We start from the raw sequence: 24,473 nt of genomic DNA, 5'->3' as shown, positions 1-24,473 counted from the left end.
ATTATTGAAATTAAAATTAAATGGAATATCTAGTTTAACGTTGCACGATTATGCACCTACGCTAAGGGAGAATGATGATGAATGAAATGATGAAATGAAGAAAGTGGGAGGAAAATGGAAAATTCCAAGAAAACCCATACCCATGCACACGGTATTTGTCTACCTCAAATTTCACTTGGCGCGAAGTGGAGTCGAGCCACGGACCCCATGAATGCTCTATTATTATTATTATCATTATTATTAATATAATAATAATAATAATAATAATAATAATAATAATAATAATAATAATAATAATAATAATAATAATAATAATAATAATAATAATTGAAGTGAGCTTAACGAGTTTCAACCGTCCGACTCAACCAATGTTTGGGTGCCTGTTCGCTCGTCTACTCCATGACAACTTTTCATAAAAGACATTTCCTTTTAATGAAACTAGTAAGTGCCTTTTAGCTTTGAGAAGTAACTATGCTTGGAATTTGAAATCTGCAAAATATAAGAGGTAAAATTAACCAAATGGTGCAAGTTTACACTAATGTATACAAAATAATTTTGCAATATCAATTACGTGAATCTTGTCCCATAAAGAAGCCGAAACCCCTACACTAAAGAGCCCTCCGAGATTTGATAATTGTCCACAAGGACTGAATATGTCATTTGAAGCCAAGACTTTAATATGAAGCCAATAATTTCTTTAAAATAGACGAACAATTCGAAAGTTATAAGCATTTTCATATTTTTGCCTTTTCCCATAATGGAGTCGTAGCACACTATACTGATGAGCCCCCCCGACTCCAGGATTTGGTCATTCTCCATCGGACTGAAATTGCCATTTGGAACCAACACTTTAATACGAAGCCCAACAATTCTTTAAAATAGACGAAAAATTCGAACGTTAGAAACATTTTAATATTTTTGCCTTTTCTCATAAGGGGCCCGTATTAGCCTACACTGAAGAGCCCCACGAGATTTGATCCTTGACCACTGGGACTGAAATTTTCATTTGAAACCAAAACTTTAATATGAAGCCAAAAATTAAACTTTTACATCAATTAGTTCCAGTTCACCCCACTATTATGTTTAGTTTAGTTAAGTGTAATTTGTGACAGCTTCACATCATCAAAAGAATCTTTCACTACCCCCCCTCCCAGAAGTTTGTGCTGCATCCGCCACTGGATTCAATAGACATTTTTCCTATTCTTTTTATCACCTTGTTGGGGCTCCCTCGTACAAATAAAGAAGCGGTAATATTACAATCAAGGGGCGCTATATATTAGGTATTTCTTTAGTTACCTACCCCTAACCGCACAGGGCCATTTTTGGTAGAATAAAAAAATGCTACGTGATATTCCAATCATGAAAGGGGAGAGGATGCTGTAAATATATTTCTTATTCATTTTGCCTACCTTGCTTATGAGAAATTACTTTCTGTTGGAAGGGTACTGAAATGAGAGGGGCAAAATAAAACGCCGTACCCCCTCCTACATGGTTGTTCAAATAATTACTAAAGAAAGCACTTTAGACTAAGATATCTAAGATTTAAACTAAGAAACTAAGATATCCTTACATTATGTAAGGATAGCATATTCAGGATTATTATTATTATTATTATTATTATTATTATTATTATTATTATTATTATTATTATTATTATTATTATTATTATTATTATTATTATATGAATGTTTTTGGAGCACCGAAATTTTGTGAGACGAACAATGGAATGTAGAGGTTTAAGATGGGTGGTCATAGGGAGGAAAAACCAGAAGTTTTTTTCTGTCTGACTCTCTAACGTGAAGATTATGTGCTGATGGCAAGAAGTATCATCATTCTACAATAGGTAGCTTTTACGTAGAATATCAATTCCTTGAGTTTTCCTCCTTCGAGCTACTTATCTCATGTGGTAAATTCAAAACAATTTCAATTTAATACAAATACATTGTAAAACTTTTCCGTAATTAAACATCTAGGGAAAATTAAACATTTAATAGGGAAATCTGTTATCAAAATATCCAAACAAGTAGATAGAAGACTATCTAGTGAGAAATATTGTGAAACTTTATAAAATTCTCCAAATTAGGATTAACATTTACTGGGAAACAACGCGCCAGCGAGCATTACGTATAGTGAGCAGTGAGCACAGGGGAAATAATTACTAGACTTTTTGCAAACAAAATTAGGGATGCTAATGCAAGTGCGACAACGACATTTTTTCTTTTTTTGGTATCGTCATGAGTTTTACACATATGTTACAATTTGATTCTTTCCCACATAAAAAAATAAATAAAATAACCATAATAATAAAAATGACAACGTCACTTCCATCTGGATTCGAACCCGCTACCTTCGGCATACAGACTAGTTGTTTTAACTAACTGAGCTATTTGTTTCCTTACGTGAATTGACCCTGTTCTACGGTAAAGAAGATTTTTCATTACGGTCGCGCTACCAATTCGTCCTTTTCCATAGACAATTTCCACTTTTTGCTCTATCTTTACGTTAATACTTGGCATATATTCATATATTTGGAGTTTGCAGATAATACACGAAATAAGACATATTAGAAATATTTCGTTAAAAGTTTCGTTTGTAGATTTTATCCACATTTCTCTCAGTGACATAGATGTCGCTGCTTCATGTTGAACTGCAGAATTCCCTCGCGTTCTTGAAAATTTCCCACTTTAGCAGAGTTGGTAATTCTCGAGATTTCTGTCGATTTAATGTTTTTTGCTTCTAATTTATTTATTTTAAGCTAATATCTAACACAAATATTAAAAACAGGTTTGTTATTAACCTGTCCTGCTGGGGAAACCTTCCGAAATTTCGAACATATAAAGAAAACAGAGATATTTTCAAAAAATTTCAAAATAAAGAGACGCGTCATTTATTTTGCTCATGGTAGTACAGTGATTATCTCGAACACTGTATCAAAGCCAGAAGTGATTTAAACATTTAATGTTACTTCCAGTTTCGATATTGATTTCTACAGAACAACAAGTAAGGTCCGTTTCACAGTGAGAAACTACAATAGATTTCCAAACTATAGGAATTCAATACGCAAGCTTGAAATAGTACATCTCTGGTGCATGTGGTCCCTGGTTCGATCCCAGCTCGCGCCAAGTGGGCAAACACCGTGTGCTTAGGTTTCCTCGCCGGTTTTCCCGTTTCCTCCCACTTTATTCATTCCACCATTTTCATTCATTTCACATCATCACCGTCTCCTTTAGCCTAGCCGGCATAAGAATGGCACGTAAAACTCAAAGATTTCATTTCATTTGAAATAGTACATCTTAACTACTGATTGTATAAATAATAAATTCATGAGATCAAAAATAGAACCTGTTGCTATGTCTTACTGATTTTGCTCTATGGCCATAAAGATTAAAACAGGAAATCGTTAATATGAACCAGGGGTGGATCGAGGACGAACTTCCGGGGAGCGGTGGGTTGTAATACTGCTACTTAGAGCTACTTTTACGAGCTCCAAACTCTGGGATAGATTTTATTTATATATAAAATAAGGAAGTTTCCTTTTCTGCGGGAGGGGGCGATTGCCCCCTGGATTCAACCCTGATTTCAACCACTTCTGTATTAAATGGATGGTTAAGGGATGAGATAGAAATTACTCTGAGGAGGCTAAATCTATTACAGAAAACAGTCTCGATATCTCTTACCACTTTTGCTATACAGAAATTAGTATTGAAACCGGAAGTACTAGTGAGTTTCAACCATTTCCGATTTTGGTACAGTATTGTGAAGCAACTGTGAAGTGACAATAAGATGACTGTGTGAACTCTTGATTTAATTTCCTAAATTCTATTCGATTATGTTATTAAATTACGTTTATCTTCTACAGAATTATGAACTCTTAAATTTCAAGAAACAAAACTTTTTATTCATGTTGTAAATTTGTAGACAGCTTGTGTAAGCATGTATTTCTCAATGGTCATAATTGAAATTACTAATAAACACGACTAGTTTCCTTCTTGATTTTCCGCATTCTTTTCCGCCTATCCTGAGACTTCCCAGTTCACCAAACGCCAGACTCATCGTTCTACAGCTAAACAAAACTACGGAGGACACATCGACAAGGGTATTCGCCACAAGGTTTGGAAAGGTGCAGGATCGTCGTAAGAAGCACATCGCACCATTGGAGAACAACCAACTCCATGTCTTGGGAATACCATTCTGTAGGTTCATCGCCACAGATTCAATTGAGCTTAACATCTGACTAGTGGAACGGAGATGAAGAATATCGTAGAAGACGCATCGTGAAGAGAGAACGCGACGCCCCTAGCAATTCAACAGGATTGAGATCCAGTTGTTGACTGATACCAGCGCTTTCAGGTTTTCCCAGAGGAAGTGATTCATCATCCCAGATGACCAGCACGACACTAGTCTCATTGGAATATCAGGCTAGTGCTCATCCTTCATTTTATAGTTTAATCCTTTTCTCTCTCTCTCTCTCTCCTTTCCCACAACTAGTCATTCTCAAAATTGAAACATTTGAAATTTATTGAAATTCAACCATAATTTTGTAGTTATGTACCGTATTGTGCATCAGTTTCACCCCAATTGTCACATTTATTCAATGAGGATTTTGGAGATTATTTTGAGCTACAAACTGCGGTACATCGCGGCACAGTATTACGGATTGTGATGGTACGTATATCCTCTAGAAAATCTGAATTGTTTGCAGATAACCGCTTGTCGCTACCTAGTATCATTTTTATTCTATGGTGATACATGTTCAAACCAGAAATTGTTAATTTGAACCATGTCTGGTTTGAATAAAGGATTAACGGAGATGAAATCTATTCCTGGGACAAGAAATCAATTTCATCTCCGCATGCAGAAAACCGCATCTCGATATCTCTTACCGTTCTTGTTCTGTAGAAATCATTATTGAAACCGGAAGTAATATTATATTTCCACCAGTTTCGGTTTTCGTAGAGTGTTCAGGATAGTCATGGTAACGCTGCCTTGAGACGCTATATCTTTTGCGAAGAACCATTTACTATTACTATTTTTGTTCTATGGCGATGTATTAAAACCAGAAATTGGTCATTTGAACCACTTCCGGTATGAATAGAGGGTAAATTAAGAAGATGGGAGCTATATTTCGGACAATGAATCGATTACACAAAACCACATCTCTTACCGCTTGTGCTCTGATAGCTGTCAACAGACGGACAAATCCGCTCTATAAGACGCATGTTATAAATTGGGAGTCTAAAAATAGTAAGATATATTGAGATACCGGTTTTTGCAATCTTTTCATTGTCTCAAGAATAGATTCAATTTTCTTCATTAATTTCTACTCAAACTGGAAGTATTCAAATTAGCCATTTCCAGTTTCAACACTTATCTCCATAGAACAAAAATTCGGTAATAGATAGCGGCAAATGGTTTTCTACATCGATTCGAGAGAGCAAATTGTAACAACCTGCAACACTCTACCAACACCGGAAGTGGGTTACTTCTACTATTTCCTTTTTCAATCCTGCTTTTCTTACAAGAAAAACGGTAAGAGATATCAAGATGCGGTTTTTTGCAGTTGATTCAGTGTCCCAAGAAAATACTCCATCTTTTTAGTTAACCTTCAATTCAAGCAAGAAGTTGTTAAAATTAACTATTTCTCGTTTCAACATGTATTGTCGTAGAACAAAATAGTAATATATAGCGACAATTGGCTTTCTGCAAACGATTCATAGTGACAAGGGAACATAACATCACAACCCGCAATACTTTACAAAAATTGGAAGTAGTTTCAACTTACTACTACTTCCGGTTTCAATATTGATTTCCATAGAGCGAAACCGGTACGAGTTATCGACATGCGCTTTTTGTAATTGATTCAGCTTCTAAAGAAAAGGATCCAACTTTTCCATTAACTCTCTATTCACACTGAAAGTAACTAGTTCAAATTAAGAATTTGCTGTTTCAGCATTTATCGCCACAGATAAAAGGTGGTAATATGTAGCGACAAGCGGATTCATGGTGTCAAGAAAACATACCATCACAACCCACAACACTATACCAAAACCGGAAATTGTTGAAATTTACTACTACTTCCAAATTTGGTACTGATTTCCGTAGAGCAAAAATGGTAAGAGATATCGTGATATACAGCTTTTTGCAATCGATTCAGCTTTCAAAGAGTATTTTCTATCTTCTCCCTTAACCATATATTTAATCTGGGAATTGATTCAAATTAGCGATTTCCAGCTTTCAACCTTTATAGCCATAGAACACTAACGGTAACGCGTAGGAAGTAATGGCTTTTTGATATGTCCTCAGCGGCCGAGGAACAGGTTCTATTTTTGATCTTATTAATCTGTTGCAACAGCCAGTAGTTATAAAAAAAAACTACTACAAGTTTGGGTATTGAAATTCCATAACTTGGATGTCTACCGTGGTTTCACACTGTGAAACCAAACCAACTCACTTATTTCAACAAAATTCAATAATTTAGATGCTATTATATATATATATATATATATATACTAAAAAGTTAAACGCTCTCAAGTAACTTTGAAATTTTATTATAATTTAATAGTTTTAACATAATTATATAATAATATAATTTTAATATAAAATAGCAGCTAATGAATCTAAAAGTTGAAATCTACGAAGAACATTGATTTTCTACATCGTAAAGTATCCTCACTTCTTCTTACCCTTTTTCCCCTTGTCTTGCGACTGAACAGGTGGTGGAGCTCTTTTAAATAGTTTGTCGAAGAACGTGATATCTACAGTCTCTGACAAGGGTGGAAGGAATCGGTTTCGTTCTTCCGGTGGTTCTTCAGGCGGCGGTGTTGGAGGTGGAGGAGGTTCTGTAATCACAGGAATGCTTTTTTTACCTTTCACAGGTTTCTTCGCAGCAGCAACCACTGGGGGAGGGGGAGGAGGAGGTGGCGGTGGAGGCTTATGCTTCTTTGGAACATTAAACGTGTATGGTAATGTCATAACAGTCAACGGTTTCGGATCTCTTAACGTGTACGATATCAGTTTGAAGTGGAATCCATTGGCAAAGCTAAAAGAAAAAATGAGAAAGAATTAAACACACAAAGTACAGTGAACTATCGATGATCTGGGCTAAATTGGGGGAGGACATTACGTTAGTTAGAAGCCCCACTTGTGATACTTATACTGCTTGTAGACGATCCAAGAAAGCTTGAACAAGAGTTTTGTTCAAGACTATTCAAGACTATTTGATGAAAAAGAGGTCAGCACTGACGTCATTTTTGTTTTGAATTCGATAGTTTCGTTCAAGAAATTTCGTTCCGGTCCTGTTCTAAACAATCCAATTCAAGAGCATTCAATTGCCAATCAGCGCTCGAATTGAGTGCAGGAAAATACAAAACAATTATGATAGCGTCGTGAGACAGAGCGGCAGTTGTTTAAAAAATAACTTGTTATTACTCTTTTTCATAATTATCTGATGTTCAAAATGTGTTTATAATAATAAACAAAAGCTACTATCTGGGCTGGAAGATATTGTTTGTATTTTTATTGATAATATACACGATTTATGTAATTACAGTGCTTGCATACCTATAACTATTGTTAAATTTTGAGGCATTGATAGATACAAGTATTAATTTGAGAATTTAGTATACAAGAATATCGGCTGTAGATTAAGAAAGAAACGTTTATCAAATTTATATATATATATATATATATATATATATATATATATATATATATATATATATATATATATATATATATATATATAACTTTTCTTGATTTAATAAGACGTTTTGTACCCTTATTAATCTGGGATAATAAAAAAAAAATAATTGCGTACAGATTGCTATTATGCTCTCAAACTGAAGTACCCTGGAAATTATTACATGTTATCCTATTATAAAATACACAATTATTTTATTACGTAATTCACCTTTAGTATTTGAGAAGTTATTTCTTAAGGTAGGAGTTGCTTTAATGCGTGAAGGTTAATTTTACGAGGACTTTTCCGTAAGGTACAAATTCACATCCAGACATATGCCACTTATACGAAAGTGAAAAAAAAAAAAAAAAAAAACACTAAAATCGAGAAAGCTATTTAACAGTGTCAGGGCAGGAACGTAGAAAGGGGCTCAAGCGAGAGTACGTGGTCGGGAACAGGCGCGTCATCGACGGAGTTATAGTACAAGAAACATAAGAATAAGAATAGTGCAACAAACCCTTGACATCGTATTCACTCATTTGAACTCAACTATAGCCCTTGTAATGATTTGATACTGGTAACATCCAACTTCTAAACCTAATTGTCTCCTACATTATACATGCATGTTTCGACAGTGGAAATTATTATCCCAAACAATCCTCTTTCATACGAACACACATTTTAACAGTAACATTACTATTTGTTTGACGGATTATTCTTAACCAGTACCAAATATGGGATAGGTTTGTGAAGAAAGTCTGATGCAGACATGGACGGTAAGTCCAGTGGCTGAAAAGAAAAACATATTATCATTGCTTCATTTGGTTTCCTGCGTTTTCAGCATTTTTTAAAAACAGTCTTCGATCATAGCATAAATAACATCAAAAGGTAGTCACTGCCTCGTGATACAATTTCGGGAGACAGTTCGGTTTTTTTTCTCTCTCTCTCTCTTTTTGAGTGTGATTCTGCCATCAGTACACCATTTGAAGAAACAGATTTTTAAAAAGCTTAGCACAGGAATTTAATATCTAAGCAGCAATTTACTCTTTAAACTTAAGTTAACCTAACCCGCATTTAATTTAAAAGGGGAAAAATACTTAGTGAAAATTCTAAGGGCTTGCTAGGAAATCAATTGACCTATTTTCTAAATGATTTAATATACTGGTAATCTATTAAATTCCAAATGCCTGCAGAAAGTTAGGAAAGATATGCTAATATTATAGCTATTCATGCGCAGGTCTGAACGCAGTTTTGCTTTCATTTGTTTTCATAGCTTCAGTAACTTGTTTCGGACTGCTACCTATCAACAAGTATATAAAACATGATTCAATACCTCTATGATTGTATAAAAGTTGTTTCAAGACTCTTCTTCCAGTGTCTTGAACAATACTTCTTTGATCGTGTAAATTTGATGTATTGAATGATCTTGTTCAAGCTTTCTTGGATCGTCTACAAGAAGCATTATACGAATCCAATAAGTTATTCGAATATCCTCACCTCCTCTGCGTCAGTGTTCGTAGGTTTCTTGAAGAAAAATTTCCTCGACTGACACAAAATTTTCCCTTTTCTTCACAAGTATGAAATGATGCCCCTGAGTGATATCGTACGAAACTGTCAAGTGGCCGACTCAGGTTCAAGTTGCGTCGTATCAACTCATTTTATTCATCAAATTTTACTATTTATGTAATCGTTATTATAATTTTATTGTTACTATCATTAGTAGTAATAGTAGTAACCGTCATTCCAATCTACCAACATTTCACGGATTCAACTGTTTTACATGACAAATTAGGTCGTAAAATAAAATGGACTTGTACAAAAGCTATGTTTATACGTTGCAAGAGCTATAACTCTTAATTGTTCACCACAAACTCAATCGTTTCTGACTGTAAATAAAACCTAGCGTGAAGCAAAAAAGTACTATACACAAAAGTCAAAATAATAGCATAGCCACAAGGGAACGGCGGAAAGGGTGCATCTTACACAAGAACGATAAAATGTTTGTTAGGCATATGTTTTCCCAGAATATAGAAAGCTGTTAAATATGTATTTTCTTAGTATGTAGAAAAAATTAGATAAGTTATTAACTAGTTATTATAGTTATAAGTTGTTATTTATTTACATAAAATTTAGAGATAAGAACATTGATATCTTGTCAAAAACACTTCTTTTTACTACTTTCGGTTATACATATACTCAGCATCACTGACACGCCTGACTCCTTAGGACGCACCCCCGCGCAATTACGCGGGCCCCCGAGCTTCACCTTCCCATCACTTTGATCGGAATGCGTTATCAGCTTTTCAGGCGACACAAATCGCTCCTCACTCATCTTATTTTTCATGTGTAGGAACAAATACAAGTCATGAGGTGCTAAATGAGGTAAGTACGCCCAAAGGCATTAATTCGACATTTTTGCTTTTAAAAAAATCAATAGATTGGTGTGCTGAGTGCAAATTGGCGGTGTGATGGTAAAGAATAATGCAACGATATGGGTTTGTTTTACGCATTTTATTGACGATCTCTGGGAAACAAATTATCTATCACTCAGCATTTACAGTACTTCGATCTTCTAAACCGGAAAAACAAGCAGTCGTTTGGTTGGCAACGCTCCTTGAACGAACAACTTTTGGTAGTTTCGGCTCGCCTTAAAACACCCAAACCGTAGGTTGCTGTTTGGTTTAGGGTTCGTATGAATAGATCCGAATTTCGTCCCTTGTGACGATGGAGTACACCAAATTTTACTTATTTTGGCTGAATTTGTTTGAGCACTGTTTTAAGCCAATTGAAACGACTCCGTTTTTAAGCTTCGATCAATTTGTGTGCAGGTGCGTCATTTCAGACTTTGCTTGAGGGGGGGGGACAAGTGCACCACCGACATAAGACTTTCACTTTTATACTAGTATATTAGTAGACAATCAATTAAATATATAATTCCTCAAACTCTTAGGGGAGCAATTGCTCCCTCCTAGACCCCTTAAATGACGCCTCTGGTTGTGTGGGGTCCAACAGCTTGAAAGTTTCCGTACTTTCATGTAACCATGTAAAATCTATGTATTCTTCATGTCAATAAAATCTTGCGGCATGTCACTTGGCAATCTCTTTGAATAATTTCGCGCACAACCAGAGATGTAATGGGGCATATACAGAAGTATATGTCGTATGCCCACCTAAAAATATATATTCCAACGTATACTCCCCTTAAATTTACGAAAGAATTGAACGTATGGTGTTTATTTCTCATAATCACCGTCTCTTTTAGTCTAGCCGGCCTAACCGTGGAATGTAAATCTCAAATATTTCATTTTTTCCCCATTTTTGAACGTATGGTGGTGGCGTAAGTAGTCTTGCGTATACTGTTAACTTTTGAAAACCATCGAGCGTATACCTACCAAAAATTCTAGTATTATACCACTGCCCACAACATTACTGGAAATAACAGACATGGATGGAGGAACTCACCACTCAAAATGTGCGATCAATTGAATGGTGCTTTATCCCTAAAAAGACCAAATAAAATCGCCCAATCCATTGTTTCGGTGCTAAACTAACTATATTTGGAATTATTAAAAATCACTCTTCAAAAATGTTCTCGAAAAATTTCCATTTTCAAAACTACTTCTTCAAACTACCTAGGAATAGTAAAAAATAAACGAATCGGCATAAACAAACAAGCAAAGATAACACAGGTCGACGTTTTTAAACTTTTGAAAAGTTACAGAAACAAAACTCACTGATTCTGAGTAATTTTAGGTCCCTGAATATGAATATGATATCCATTTCACTACATTAGCTCATATTTTTGTGTAACGCATAGTTGCCAGATTTCCCATAATAGGGAAAATCAGCTATCATGAAGTGTACCGGCCAATGAGCTGATGCGTGCCGAAAGGAAATCAACTTCATTTCGACAGTTGGTCAAGAACAACATTCAGTTTTTAAAATTCTTAAAATTAATTCATTATACCAAAACAGTTTTAAAAAACTATATATTCTGTTTGTGTATTAGCACTAAAAGATTATATTATTAGATTCTGTTAGTGTAGGCCTATTAGCATTTACATACACAGAGTAATTTATAAAGTCTAATGTTTAGAGCTGCAAATAACACCATCTGCTTTACTTTTTTCTTTTATGAAATGTTGGGTCCTCTCTCTTCACCGATCACCAATAGTCTCCCATCATTGCAGGGTCCCAACGTCCTTGATATCGAGTTTCCATTCTTCTTATATCCTGGTAAGACCGTTCTCCCATTTCGTCGCTTACGTCTGCAAGATTTTCTGGAAAGAAGTTGAGGTGGAAGTGCAGAAAGTGGATTTTCAAAGACATGCGACATCCTAGAGCTTCATATGCGACTAGAAGTTGCTGCACCAATGCCTCGTAATTTTGAGCTTTAGTTTTGCCCAAAAAACGTTTTACAACTTGAACAAAAGCACGCCAGGCATTTAACTCTTTGTCGTTTAAACTCTGTTCAAACAATTCGTCATGGATAAGTTTGCGAATATCAGGTCCTGTGAAAACTCCTTCTTTTAATTTACCATCAGTTAGTTTTGGACAATACTGTCTAAGATACTTAAATCCTCACCTTCTTTGTCCATACCTTCTTCCTTCTTCCATACCTTCACCTTCTTTGTCCTTTTACGAAATTCTTCATGAGACCCAACTTAATATGAAGAGGTGGAAGCAGTACTTTGGCTGGATCGATCAGAGGCTCATTCTTGACACTGTTGGTACCGGGCTTAAATGTCTCTCTGGGAAGGGGGGGGGGGCACTCTTTTTGCGAAAAATGTTTTCCTGTGGCTCTTGAATCCCAAACACACAAAAAACAACAATACTTTGTAAATCCACCTTGCAGACCAAGTAATATTGCAATAACTTTCAAATCTCCGCAAATTTTCCAACCATATTCTTTGTAGTTAATACGATTTAAAATGAGTGCGAGATTCTCGTAAGTCTCTTTCATCGAAACAGAGTGTGCCTCAGGAGTAGACGCCAGCTTATTTCCATTATGAAGTAAAACTGCTTTCAGACTGTACTTAGACGAATCTATGAAAATACGCCAATCGGATGGATCATGTTGAATTTCTAATTCATTCATCAGACTATTGATGTCCGTGCATACGCAAAGGGAACCTTCCATTCTGTAGTATTCTGAAAAGGGCTCGTTCCTTTTAATGTAGTGAGTGTAAGTAGTTCTAGGAGCCAGTAAATTCCACTCTTAGAGTCTAGCACCCAAAAGTTGAGCTTTCTCTTTCAAAAGTTGTAACTCTCTCACTAAATCATTCAACTCATGTTGTAGGATGAAGTGAGGCTCATCTTTTACGTGGAAGGAACTGTCTCTCGGATCTTCATCTGCAGATATTGAGTTGGTGTCCCCATTAGGGATGGCCACATTTTTTCGAAAAATACTTTTTCGAAAAATGGCTTTTTCGAAAACGAAAAACGAAAAACGAAAAATTTTTCGAAAAGCGAAAAACGAATTTTTTTTCGGAAAACGAAAAACGAAAAATGTTTCGAAAAAAGAAAAAAATTTCGAAAAAGCGAAAAACGAAAAAACGAAAAATAAAATTTCCGAAAATCGAAAAACAGATTTTTCGAAAAAGGCCATCCCTAGTCCCCATCGCTTCCTGTAGACGCTGTAATATCGATAGTTTCCCAAACTTTCGGAGGAGTAGGTACAGGTAAATTTTCTCCATGGGGGACTGGTCTGATCGCGGATTGCAAGTTTGGGTATTGGATGGCACGTTGTTTCTTCTTGTTACTTCCTATTGTATTCGTCATACAGAAATAACAATCATCATAATGATTCCGGAGTTCTCTTCATATAATCGGAACAGCAAAAAGCATTCTTCGTTTGGCTCCCTTAAGCCAGGCAGTCAGAGTCACATAACACATCAAACAACACACATGAGGGGCCCAGCTTTTATCTTGATCACCGATCTTGCAGCCAAAATAAAAAATAATATGCTTTCCTAACGTCACCATTTATCGATCTAATCTGCGACTTAACCGTAAATACGCCACAGATATAACAAAATCTGTCCGGTGAGTTTTTACATCCTCTGCGGGAAGAACTTGACATTTTGCACAGGAAAGCGAAACTTAGAGCAACAGCACAACCACTTATTCCATAAAATCACTAAAAGATACTGAAAACACGGTAAAATACGGTTCTAAAAATATGGTAAAATAAAACTGAAGTTACTGACATAAAAATTCCATGTCAATTCTTCCGACAAAATACTTATACACTTGAGAGATTACTTACTGCAATGCATAAGAGCAAGACTTAGCCACGCAATAACGGCGCAGTCGGCGCTTTTTTCGCCCGCGTCATCGTGCCACTCATTGTTGCCACGTAGATCCTATTTTTTAAGCCGGTTTCAGTTGTCTAAAAACACAAACAAAGGAGGAGAGGAACACAAGTGTCAATCATTTCAATCATTCCCGTCCTCCCGGTATTCATTGTTATATATATGCCAACAAGGGGGGTCCTATTTGTCGCCAACTGAGTGAAATCTAATTTATTTCTTACTCAAATAGCATTGTCAGACCGGTTACTTCGATAACAACTGAAGCCGTCCCTACAAAATGGCAAAATTGGCAACAATGTATAACACCAAAATACGAGCTAATGTAGTAAAACGGCTATCAATTTCGAATTCAGCATCCTGAAATCAGTCCGAATCAGAGGTTTTCCTTTCTGTAACTAAATTGACGTCGACCAGTGATGATCTAAACATTAAAAGATCTTTCCTTCAGAATGTTATAATAGTGGAACACTAGTTCACCGCAAGTCCACGTGTACTTGCATATAGTAAAGAAAGTTAGTATATAATTAAATAATACTTACATTTTATATACTTGTTCATTCATCACTGTAATATCATCAAGAGAAAATATTGGTTCCGATCCTTGAGCATCTCCCACTGTGTTCCTTCTATCTTTCAGAAAATCAAGACTGTTTATTTCTAGAGTTTTGAGTTTCTCAAGAAGTTCATCTCGAGTACAATTTTCTTCTGCTTGAAAAAGGTGTAATTATTTTAGGAATAAAGTTAGCAATAATTATTTGGTAAATATGGTTAACAACGTTCTAAATATTTACACTCATTTCTACCTGGTTCAAACTATTTTAAAGTATTTAATTAATTGCGATTGGTTTCTAAACTTAAGGATATCAATTTCAAAATGATTCGCAAAAACTTTTATTTTCACCAGCATCATGTCGCAGACTTCTGTTTTCAGAATAAAAATTGTGTTTAATTTCGGTAATTACTTCATCTTATCGCGTAGCAGTCTACAAACTGTAACCTTAAAACAGAGTTTCTCAACCTGGAGGTCGCGAAGATAAGCGGAAGATTTAATTATTAGAATCTAATACCGGAAAGTATTTTTAAATATTATTTTGAATTTTCTTCTGAGAGACATATTTTTATTTTTATACATATTGTTAAGAACAAAGAAAACATAGATCTTCTACACATTTTCAACAAATGCAGAGTTGTTTAAAAATCAATTTAAATGAAACAGGTACGATATGAAAGTAATGGGAACTGCATATTGAAATACCAGAAAAATGCAAATACAACAAAACCTGCATATTGAAATACGATTACAATTGGAAGCTAATGAGATACCTGAGCATGGTGGGATTTCAGTAGTGCAGTAATGTCCGGTTCAATCTTGGTGACGCACATTATCAAGCCATTTAAAATACTCAATAACTTTTTTTTAACAACTGTCTAAGTTTTTAAACCAAAATTAGAAAGCACTTTATCTTTTATCATATGACCAAAAATTAAGAAAGGTATTATGTTACATCAGTGGCGGCGTAAGGGCGGGGCGAGCGGTGCCACCGCCCCGGGCCCCACTTTGTGGGGGGCCCCCGGACGGTAGGTAAAAAGTAATTACTAAAGAAACTTGTTAGCGTGAGGTACAAGGGCCATCAAGGTTTATAATTCACAGCTTCCTTAAAAGTAAAAGTAAATATTGATTAATTGTCAATCAATATTACACCAAATAACAGATGAAACAACAAAAACATGTCTCTAATAAAACTAATCAGTGCCGGATTTCCGTATAAGCTGGCCTCACTCTCTTGGGGACCTCCAAAGAAATTTAAAGAAAACTGAATGTAGATTAAAAATAAATAAAATAACAGTTTTATTATCTTGTGGTCTCCCAAAGAAGTTTAAAGGAAAAGCTGAATGTAGGTGAAAAAATAATACAAACGTCTCACTCTCTTGGGGGCCCCAAAAATAATTAGAGAAAAAATCTGAATGTAGGAGAAAAATAAGTAAAATCAGTTTCACTCTGTTGGGGCCCTAAAGAAATTCAAAGAAAAAATGCATGGATTAAAATATGAATAAAATAAAAATTTCACTCTGTTCAATTACTTCAGAGAAATTTAAAGAAAAAATCTGTGTGTAGATTAAAATATAGTAAAAGAAAAGTCGAAGTATAGGGGAGAGGGGGGCATTGGTACACGGGGCACATTTGTACGAGGTAGATATTTTTCCACTGTGAAGAGGTAAATGGACAACAGTTTGGTGTTGGCAACATTGGTGAAAAACGAACATCGTGAGGCACAGTTGTTGGATGGACGCAGCGTTCTTTTCTCTGTGCAGAAAAAAAAACTTGATTTCTTAGAGCAAAAGTAAGTTTTCACTTATGTCTTTGTAAGCTTATATTTGTAAAAGCACTGGATTTTTGAAAACTTATGTATGTCGCATGAAAGTGTAATTCTTTACAAATAATTTCATTTATGTTAAATTGTCCTGCGTGGAGTAATTTTTCAGTTATTAATGATCCTGAAGTTCAGTTGGGGCACATTAGTACTCATGCATGTGGGGTGGATTGGTACGGACCAACGTGCCCCCACTGCTCTGTACCAATCTACCGCTTCCATTTGTAACTATAAAGGTAGACTACTCTTTGTGCATTTCTAACGTATCACAGTTTTCATTGTGATTAACATCAAGTAGAAAAAGTTACTAACAATAGGCCTATAGGCTATCTCATGTGTGATCGCTTGACTTCCATAATCAAGGCATAAAAATAAATTAACTAAAATAATATGGAAAACTTTCCTTCGATTATAACTTTCCGGAACAATAGGTATAGCCGATAGCTACATAAACTTTCGGATGGAAAACTGTTTAACCATTTAGGAGCCATGATAGTAAAAATGTGAAGATTCTTTCCCCCAGGTCATAACATGCGAGTGATTTTAAAAGGCACATGTCTAACAAAATCAACCTCAAATATATATATTTGTAGATGGATGCTAAAAGCCAGCGTATATTACACGTCATATTTATTCGACTTTCAGCAACCTATTGTTATTCGTCGAAGTTCTTGAAAATTTAATATCATAAAGGTAACCAATAAAGTTCTGTCGCTTTTTGTGGAGGTCTGTGTTCAATTCGCCCTCACACTGTGAGTTGAATGCGAATGGAGATAAGAAGAAGGTCAGTTGTTGGTGTAGATACACCCAATATACTACCTGATTGTGGCAGTTCAGTTACACATTCAACTTGCGCAAGGACAGAGTGAAAATGGGACCTCCATAGAGACCTCCATAAGGGCGAGAATGGTGTACAAGTTCAAACTTGGGTCAAACGACGCTGTAGCAAGGCATAAGATATGTCAGGCCTTTGGTGAGAGTGTCGTGACTACGTGGACAGTGCAAAGGCGGTTTAACAAGTTTAAAGATAGTGACGAAACACTGGAAGACGCACCACGTGCCGGAAGACCAACACATGTACAAAATGAAGATCTTCAAGCAGCAATTAAGGCGAACAGTGGCCAGACATGTGAGGAACTGAGACTACAATTCAGTGTGAGTGAAGAAACCGTTCGGCAACACGTCCATCAACTTGGGAGGAACTACAAGTTGGGTCGATGGGTACCACATGAATGGATCCGGACCAGAAGGCAACGCGAGCAGATACCTGTGTTTCTTTGCTGGCTTGTTTGAAGAAAAAGCCATTTCTGGACAGGATGTTGACATATGATGAGAAGTGGGTCCAGTAGGAAGCTCAACGGCGCCATCATAATTGGTTAGCATCCCATGAACCGGTTCAAAAACAGCCGAAACCAGCACTGCACCAGAAGAAGGTCCTCCTGTGTATTTGATGGAATGCTCATGGCATCGTGCATCGGTAGCTGCTACCAGCTGGTCAGAGCATCAATTCAACTGGGTACTGTCAGCAGTTGGTTTGTATTCAGGAATAACTCAAAACTCTGGAGCCAACACATCTGAATCGCAAAGAGGTCGTCCTGTTACAGGACAATGCTAAGCCCCACGTGGCTAGGATGACCCAGGACACCATTCTATTCCTTGGATTGGAAACACTACTGCATCCGCCATACTCTCCGGACATTGCACCATCCGATTATCACCTGTTCTACCGCGATGGAATCCATGGCCTTCCAGAACGTTGGCAGAAGGTCGTCGATGCTGGTGGGGCTATTTTTGATTTTCCACGTACGTCTTAGGTGACATATCGATGTTCGAAGGTTGTGGGTAAAAGAAACGACAGAGCTTTCTTGGTTACCTTTATAATAACAAAGCTCCGCCTCCTTTGGAGACAATTGGTACCGCTCGAACCAAAAGTATAATATATTTTCCAGTTGAGGTATGAATGATTTCAAAATTTGGTAAACTGTAGATAGTCCTTTGATTATTTCTTCTATTTTTCCTTATAGAGACAGATCCTTATTTATAGTACGTTTTTGTCTTTGTAAATAGCTTGCGGAACTTCTAAATTTTGATCAGAACACAAGCAAACATTGGACCCTTATTATCATTATTATTATTTATTTATTTATTTATATATTTATTTATTTATTGTAACAGGTTGAACTAGATCTGTTGATTTACTAGATTCTTACAAATCTTCACATTCTTTTAATGAAACATGTTGCATTTTTGCTGCTGTAGGTCCTTAAATTTATTGTTGGAATTCTCATGGAAAAATAAACCAAAAAATTACATTATCTTTATTATCAAAAAAGTCTGTGAGATATTTCGCTTTACTCGTACCAATCTACCCCTATGTGGGGAAGTTGGTACAGATTGTAGACCTTTCGTAAAACGTAATTCACTCCAGGTAGGATATTATACAAACAATATTGTACATTGCAAATGTAGCTAAAGAATCACAGTTTAAGTAGGAAAGCATGTTTCTCAAGCTGACGGTATGTTCTAAAATCTCGGGTAAGTAAAAATCCTACCAATGTCCCTCCCACCCCTATTGTGTTGTCTACATTCTGCTAGCTTGCTTCCTGAAATATTACTATTTACTTATTTATCAGTTCAAGGGAGGGGCACAAAGAAGTGATGAACTTACATAAAGCTTTATAAAGATAACCAAGAAAGTTATGTCGCTTTTTGTGGACGTCTGTATTCAAATGGCCCTCATACCGAGAGTTGAATGCGAATGAAGATAAGGCGAAGATCAATTTTTTTGTGTGGGGTATATCCAACACACTACCTGGTTGTGGCAGTTTAGTTACACCGTGAACTTGCGTAAGGACAGAGTGAACATGAGACCTCCACAGAGCGTCGTAAGAGCGTATATGCTGTACGAGTTCAAACAGGAGTCAAACGCCGCTGCAACGAGGCGGAAGACATGCCAAGCCTTTGGTGAAGGTGTCGTGACTACGTGGACAGAACAAGTTTAACAAGTTTAACCTTTTGGGGATCCTATGGTACAAATTTGTACCATACGCATTTTTCATGGTTCATTGCGTTATTTCTCTTCTATTTGAGCTTTTTCGTCCGGTTTTTTTTTCAAGTCCAGAGGCCTTGTAGAAGACATTACGTATGGTTTCAGACCTTCCTGCGTCCATACATAGGAGGTGATGACGTCATAAGTCAAAAATTTATTTTCTCATTTACTAAACCTATGTTCAATATTTTTTGGCGGGCTTATTTTTCCACGTAGAAGATTGAAATTTTGCACAAACATTCAGTCCACCGAATAGTATTTACCAGATTTTTTGTTCCGATGTCAGTGCTGAAACAGAGGGGGAACCAGAGGGGGAAAGGGTTGAAAAAAGGGATATTTTTACCCCCAAAATCCCGTTTTTCGTCATTTTCCCGCCTCACATACATGATGGGGACACGTGAGTCATACCATCTGAAAGGCAGTTCCATTCTGAAGAGAATGACGGTCGAATCATTGTCCTAGGGTAATTAGGGTTGTCTCAGGGAGTTTTTGAAAAATATACTTCTATATAGGGAAAAATGGGACATGGTGGGTATATTTTTTTTTTGGCGAGCTTACTTCTGCACCTAGAAGATTGAAATTGTGCACAAACATTCAGCCTACCTAGTAGTATTTATGAGATTTTTTTCAGATCTCTGCATTAAAACAGGGGGGTCCAGAGGGGGGAAAACTGAAAAAAGGGATTTTTAGACCGAAAAAATCCCGTTTTTCAGGATTTTCCCGCCTCACATACATGATGGAGACACGTGAGTCATACCGTCTGAAAGGCAGTTCCATTCTGAAGAGAATGACGGTCGAATTATTATTCTAGGGTAATTAGGGACGTCTCAGTGATTTTTTTTTCAAAATGTACTTCTGTATAGGGTAACATGGGGAAATTTCTGATTTTTTCTGGCGGGCTTATTTTTGCACCTAGAAGATTGAAATTGTGCACAAACATTCAGTCCACCGAGTAGTATTTAACAGATTTTTTCAGGTTTCTGCGTTAAAACAGGGGGGTCCAGAGGGGCTAAAAGTTGAAAAAAGAGAAATTTAGACAAAAAATCCCTTTTTTCTGCAATTTCTCGCCTTAGATATATGATGGAGACATGTGAATGGTACCGCCTGAAAGGCAGTTCTATTCAGAAGAGAATATTGGCGACACATGACCCTAGGGTAATTAGGGATGTCTCAGGAATTTTTTCCCCTGAGATCATAGTGTTTTGTGGTAATTTGGGGCATTGTGGGAAATTTTGATAAAATTTCTCCCTCCCTTACTATTCAAGATAGAAACTTGAAATTTGGCACACATATTCAGTATACCAAGTACTATTTCTCAGATTTTTTTAGATGGCTACGTTCACATAGGGGGGGGGCAGGGGGGCCAAAGTTCGAGAAAAAAATTTCCCTCCGAAACTTTCACTTTGACATTTTTTCCCGCTCCTGGTATATGGTATGAGCATGCAAGTGGTACCATTTGAAAGCCAGCTCTACTCTGAAGAGAATGAGGTATGAACCATGATCCTAGGATAAATAGTGACGATACAGTAGCTGCTTGACTGAAAGTCTAAAAAATAGCCCAAAAAGCCAGGATCCGGAAAGGGTTAAGGACGGTGACGAAACACTCGAAGACGCACCACGTGCCGGAAGACCAACACATGTACAAAATGAAGATCTTCAGGCAGCAATTGAGGCGAGCAGTGGCCAGACATATGAGGAACTGGGACTACAATTCAGTGTGAGTAGAGAAACCATTCGGCAGCACCTCCATCAACTTGGAAATCACTACAAGTTGAGTCCATAGATGCCACATGATTTGACTCTGGGCCAGAAGGCAACGCGAGCAGACATCTGTGTTTCTTTGCTGTCTCGTGTGAGGAAAGAGACATTTCTGGATAGGATGTTGACGTGTGATGAGAAGTGGGTCCTGTATGAAGCTCCACGGTGCCGTCGTCATTGGTTAGCATTCCATGAACCGGTTCAAAAACAGCCGAAACCAGCACTGCACCAGAAGAAGGTCCTCCTGTGTTTTTGGTAGACTGTTCGTGCATCGGGAAATGCTATCAGCTGGTCAAAACATCAATACAAATGTGTACTGTCACCAGTTGAGCAGTGTTTAAGAAAAACTCGGGAGAAAGCACTTCTGAATCGCAAAGGTTTTCTGCTTGTTACAGGACAACGCTAAGCTCCACGTGGCTAGGATGACCCAGGACACCATTTTACACCTTGGATGGAAAACAGTATTTCATCCACCACACTCCCCTGACATTGGGTCGTCCGATTATTACTTGTTCCATTCCTTGGACAATCACCTTAGAGGACGCAGTTCAAATCCCTAGTAGAGGTGCAAAATGCACTTGATACCTTCTTCGCTTCAGGGCCCACCAGGTTCTACCGCGATAGAATCCATTGCCTCCCAGAACGTTGGCAGAAGGTCATCGATGCTGATGGGGATTACTTTTGATTTTCCAGGTACGTCTTAGGTGACATATCAATGTTCAGTGTGGTTGGTGAAAAAGTGACAGAACTCTCTTGGTTACCTTTATATTAGGGTACTAGCATTCTGTTCCTAACTAAAAGCTCTTTGGTGCAGACGCCATAGTTGCTGATTCGCTTGTTTTCCTTTTGTCTTTTTTCTTTTGTCCTTTACAAGTCGAATTTTCAGCGAGCGAAACTCTTTTGCTTAGCTGGTTTTTCCTTTTTTGCTCTTGGCATACAAATTTACACTTCAGCCCACAAATTTAGAGTGAATAAGATGTTCAATAAGAAAACAAGTGTTCAAATGTTCAAAAGAAAAAATGTGAATTATGTTATATTGTTTCCTTCTATATTTAGATAGAAATAAAATTGAACTATTTTCTTACTTTGTCAATTTCGTGTAGCAGCTAAATGATGAGAACGAGAAAAGGTTAAAAGCATGTTTGTTGCTCTGATTTGGCTTTGTTCTAACCGAATGATCTGGACGGCATAAAATTGTATATATATTATCGGTTCACTAAGGTGTGCTTAGAATCCTAAAGAACAACTTGACTTTTCCCCCACAAGGTATAGTGAAATATGTATTTTCAATGGGGCTTGAAGCTTACAAAAGTTTGGCAACCGCCCTTCAAATTTTGATAACACTACCCGTATCTGTCGCATCATTTGAAAGGTCTTTCAGCAAAATTAAGCAAATTAAGCTGATAAGATCATACGCTCCACTACGAGTCAAGAAAGACACGAATCTGGACATTCTTTCTATCGATAATGGAATAGCATCTACTTTGAATTTTGATAATATAGTTGATACTTTCGCAGCTATTAAAGCAAGGAAGGTAGCATTCTGAATGCTGATGGAACACAGACTAATAAGGTAGTGGAACTATTGCCGAAAATAGTTTCATGTTTCAACTTAAGACAATAAAAATACAAAAGTACCAAAAGAATAATAAAGAGCCGTCAAGATCTGTCAATTGGCTGGTGATGGGTCGTAATGAAAAGTAGGATGGTACACAACCCATAGTAGAATTCTGTGCTCACATATTTAATCTATGATGTAGCCCTATCACATTCAGGATTTTTTGTTACAGTATATTCTAATACTAAGTGTGTTAGTAAGTGGTAATGGAAACAGTCATAAGTGGCAGAATATAAATATGACTGAATTATTAAATACAAAGGAATGGAATCATAAAACAAGTGTGAAATCTGGAAACAGGAAAAATATTCTAATGCTTAACTATTTATTGATATTTCGGCAAAACCAGTGACACTAAATAGATCGTATATTATCACTGGGGAGAAACTTAGTAAAAGATAAATGAAGAAGACACGCAGGAAAGAAATCTATTCTAACCATTATTTACTAGTTCGGTAAAAAAAAAAAGTGTTTAAGTATCACGTATTATCACTGCAGAGTAAACGAATGTTAAAGTGAATGGGGCTAATTGTATGAGAAAAATCTAATCAAATAAAACCCATGTAGCGTAAACTCAAACAAGTGAGAGACTCAGGTGAGAGACTATGAATAAACTTATCATATGAGAAATTGCACAGGACAAACACCAAAGGCGAGAACCGAACAAGAAAATTCTATAGAAAACTGAGAACTTACATTTAGAAATCGCATCGGTTATAGACCTATTATTATTTGCATATTTTTCAATATCAGCTCATTGTTACATTTTGTACGTAAATTTGTCTCTAAATGTATTATTAAGAGCATTACTTAAACTATTCTATCTAATTACAGTACGCTTTTAACCTAGAATAGTATAACTTAGGTGTCGGATAAATTCTGGATTCTTTGTTGTTATGTTTTGTTTGTTCTTAAGATTATGTCATTTCTGTCATGGGTTGTAGTTTCCGTTACACTTGTATCCCTAATCCTTTTTCTGTCATGCCCCTTCTTTAAAAATGAATATATACTGTATATATATATATATATATATATATATATATATATATATATATATATATATATATATATATATATATGTATATATATATGTATATGTATATATATATATATATATGATATATATGCTGAATGTCACCCCCATTTATTTAACATATCCCAAATTAAAATAGTTCAAACACACACACCAACGGGAAAGGGGGAGGAGGAGTAAACAGAAAGAACAAGTATGCAAATGAATGTCAAAAATAGCAATGCATAAATCATGATTGTTCGAGAAGGGGCCCCGATCTACTTCACTGGCCCCGGGCCCCAGTTTGCCTTACGCCGCCACTGATTATGTTTTAAAATTTTCAAACCGCCTCCATTTTGAAACAGTATTACGAATCGGATTCGATATTTGTAATATGAATGAACTGGCCAAATTTGGCAAATTTGGTTTTAATCCATTCGTTTTTAGGGAAGTTACTATATCCACTATATACAAGAAATGGATTCTATTATTATAGAAATAGATGGATATCTTGAGATCTCCGCAATAGGTCTTATTAAATTCCCACACAAGCTTATTACAAACAGAAATTACAAGGGAGTCGTTGACAAGAGAATATGATAAAATGGGGATCGTAGTAGGAATTAGGTTGAGAACCACCGTCTTCGAAGAAGAGCATGGACAAAAAAATTG

At 36.4% G+C, this 24,473-nt stretch overlaps 1 protein-coding gene across 1 annotated transcript in view; it reads right to left on the bottom strand.

Moving 5' to 3' along the window:
- Nucleotides 1-6,538: 6,538 nt before the first annotated feature.
- The window catches only part of LOC145672787 (uncharacterized), a 39,963-nt gene continuing 22,028 nt past the window's right edge, over nt 6,539-24,473 (bottom strand). Inside the window, exons 3-4 of the mRNA XM_081741945.1 lie at nt 14,532-14,697; nt 6,539-7,039 (exon numbers count right to left, since the gene is read on the bottom strand). Of these exons, the coding sequence (XP_081598071.1) occupies nt 6,670-7,039; nt 14,532-14,697 (536 nt within the window). The 3' untranslated portion in view covers nt 6,539-6,669. The remainder of the gene's footprint in view (nt 7,040-14,531; nt 14,698-24,473) is intronic.

This window comes from Thermobia domestica, chromosome 16 (assembly GCF_964235325.1).
Source record: "Thermobia domestica chromosome 16, izTheDome1.hap1.1, whole genome shotgun sequence".
In the NCBI taxonomy this organism is placed as follows: Eukaryota; Metazoa; Arthropoda; class Insecta; order Zygentoma; family Lepismatidae; genus Thermobia; species Thermobia domestica.
The sequence above is the reverse complement of the archived record's forward strand: the minus strand, read 5'-3'. Positions and strand labels throughout refer to the sequence as shown.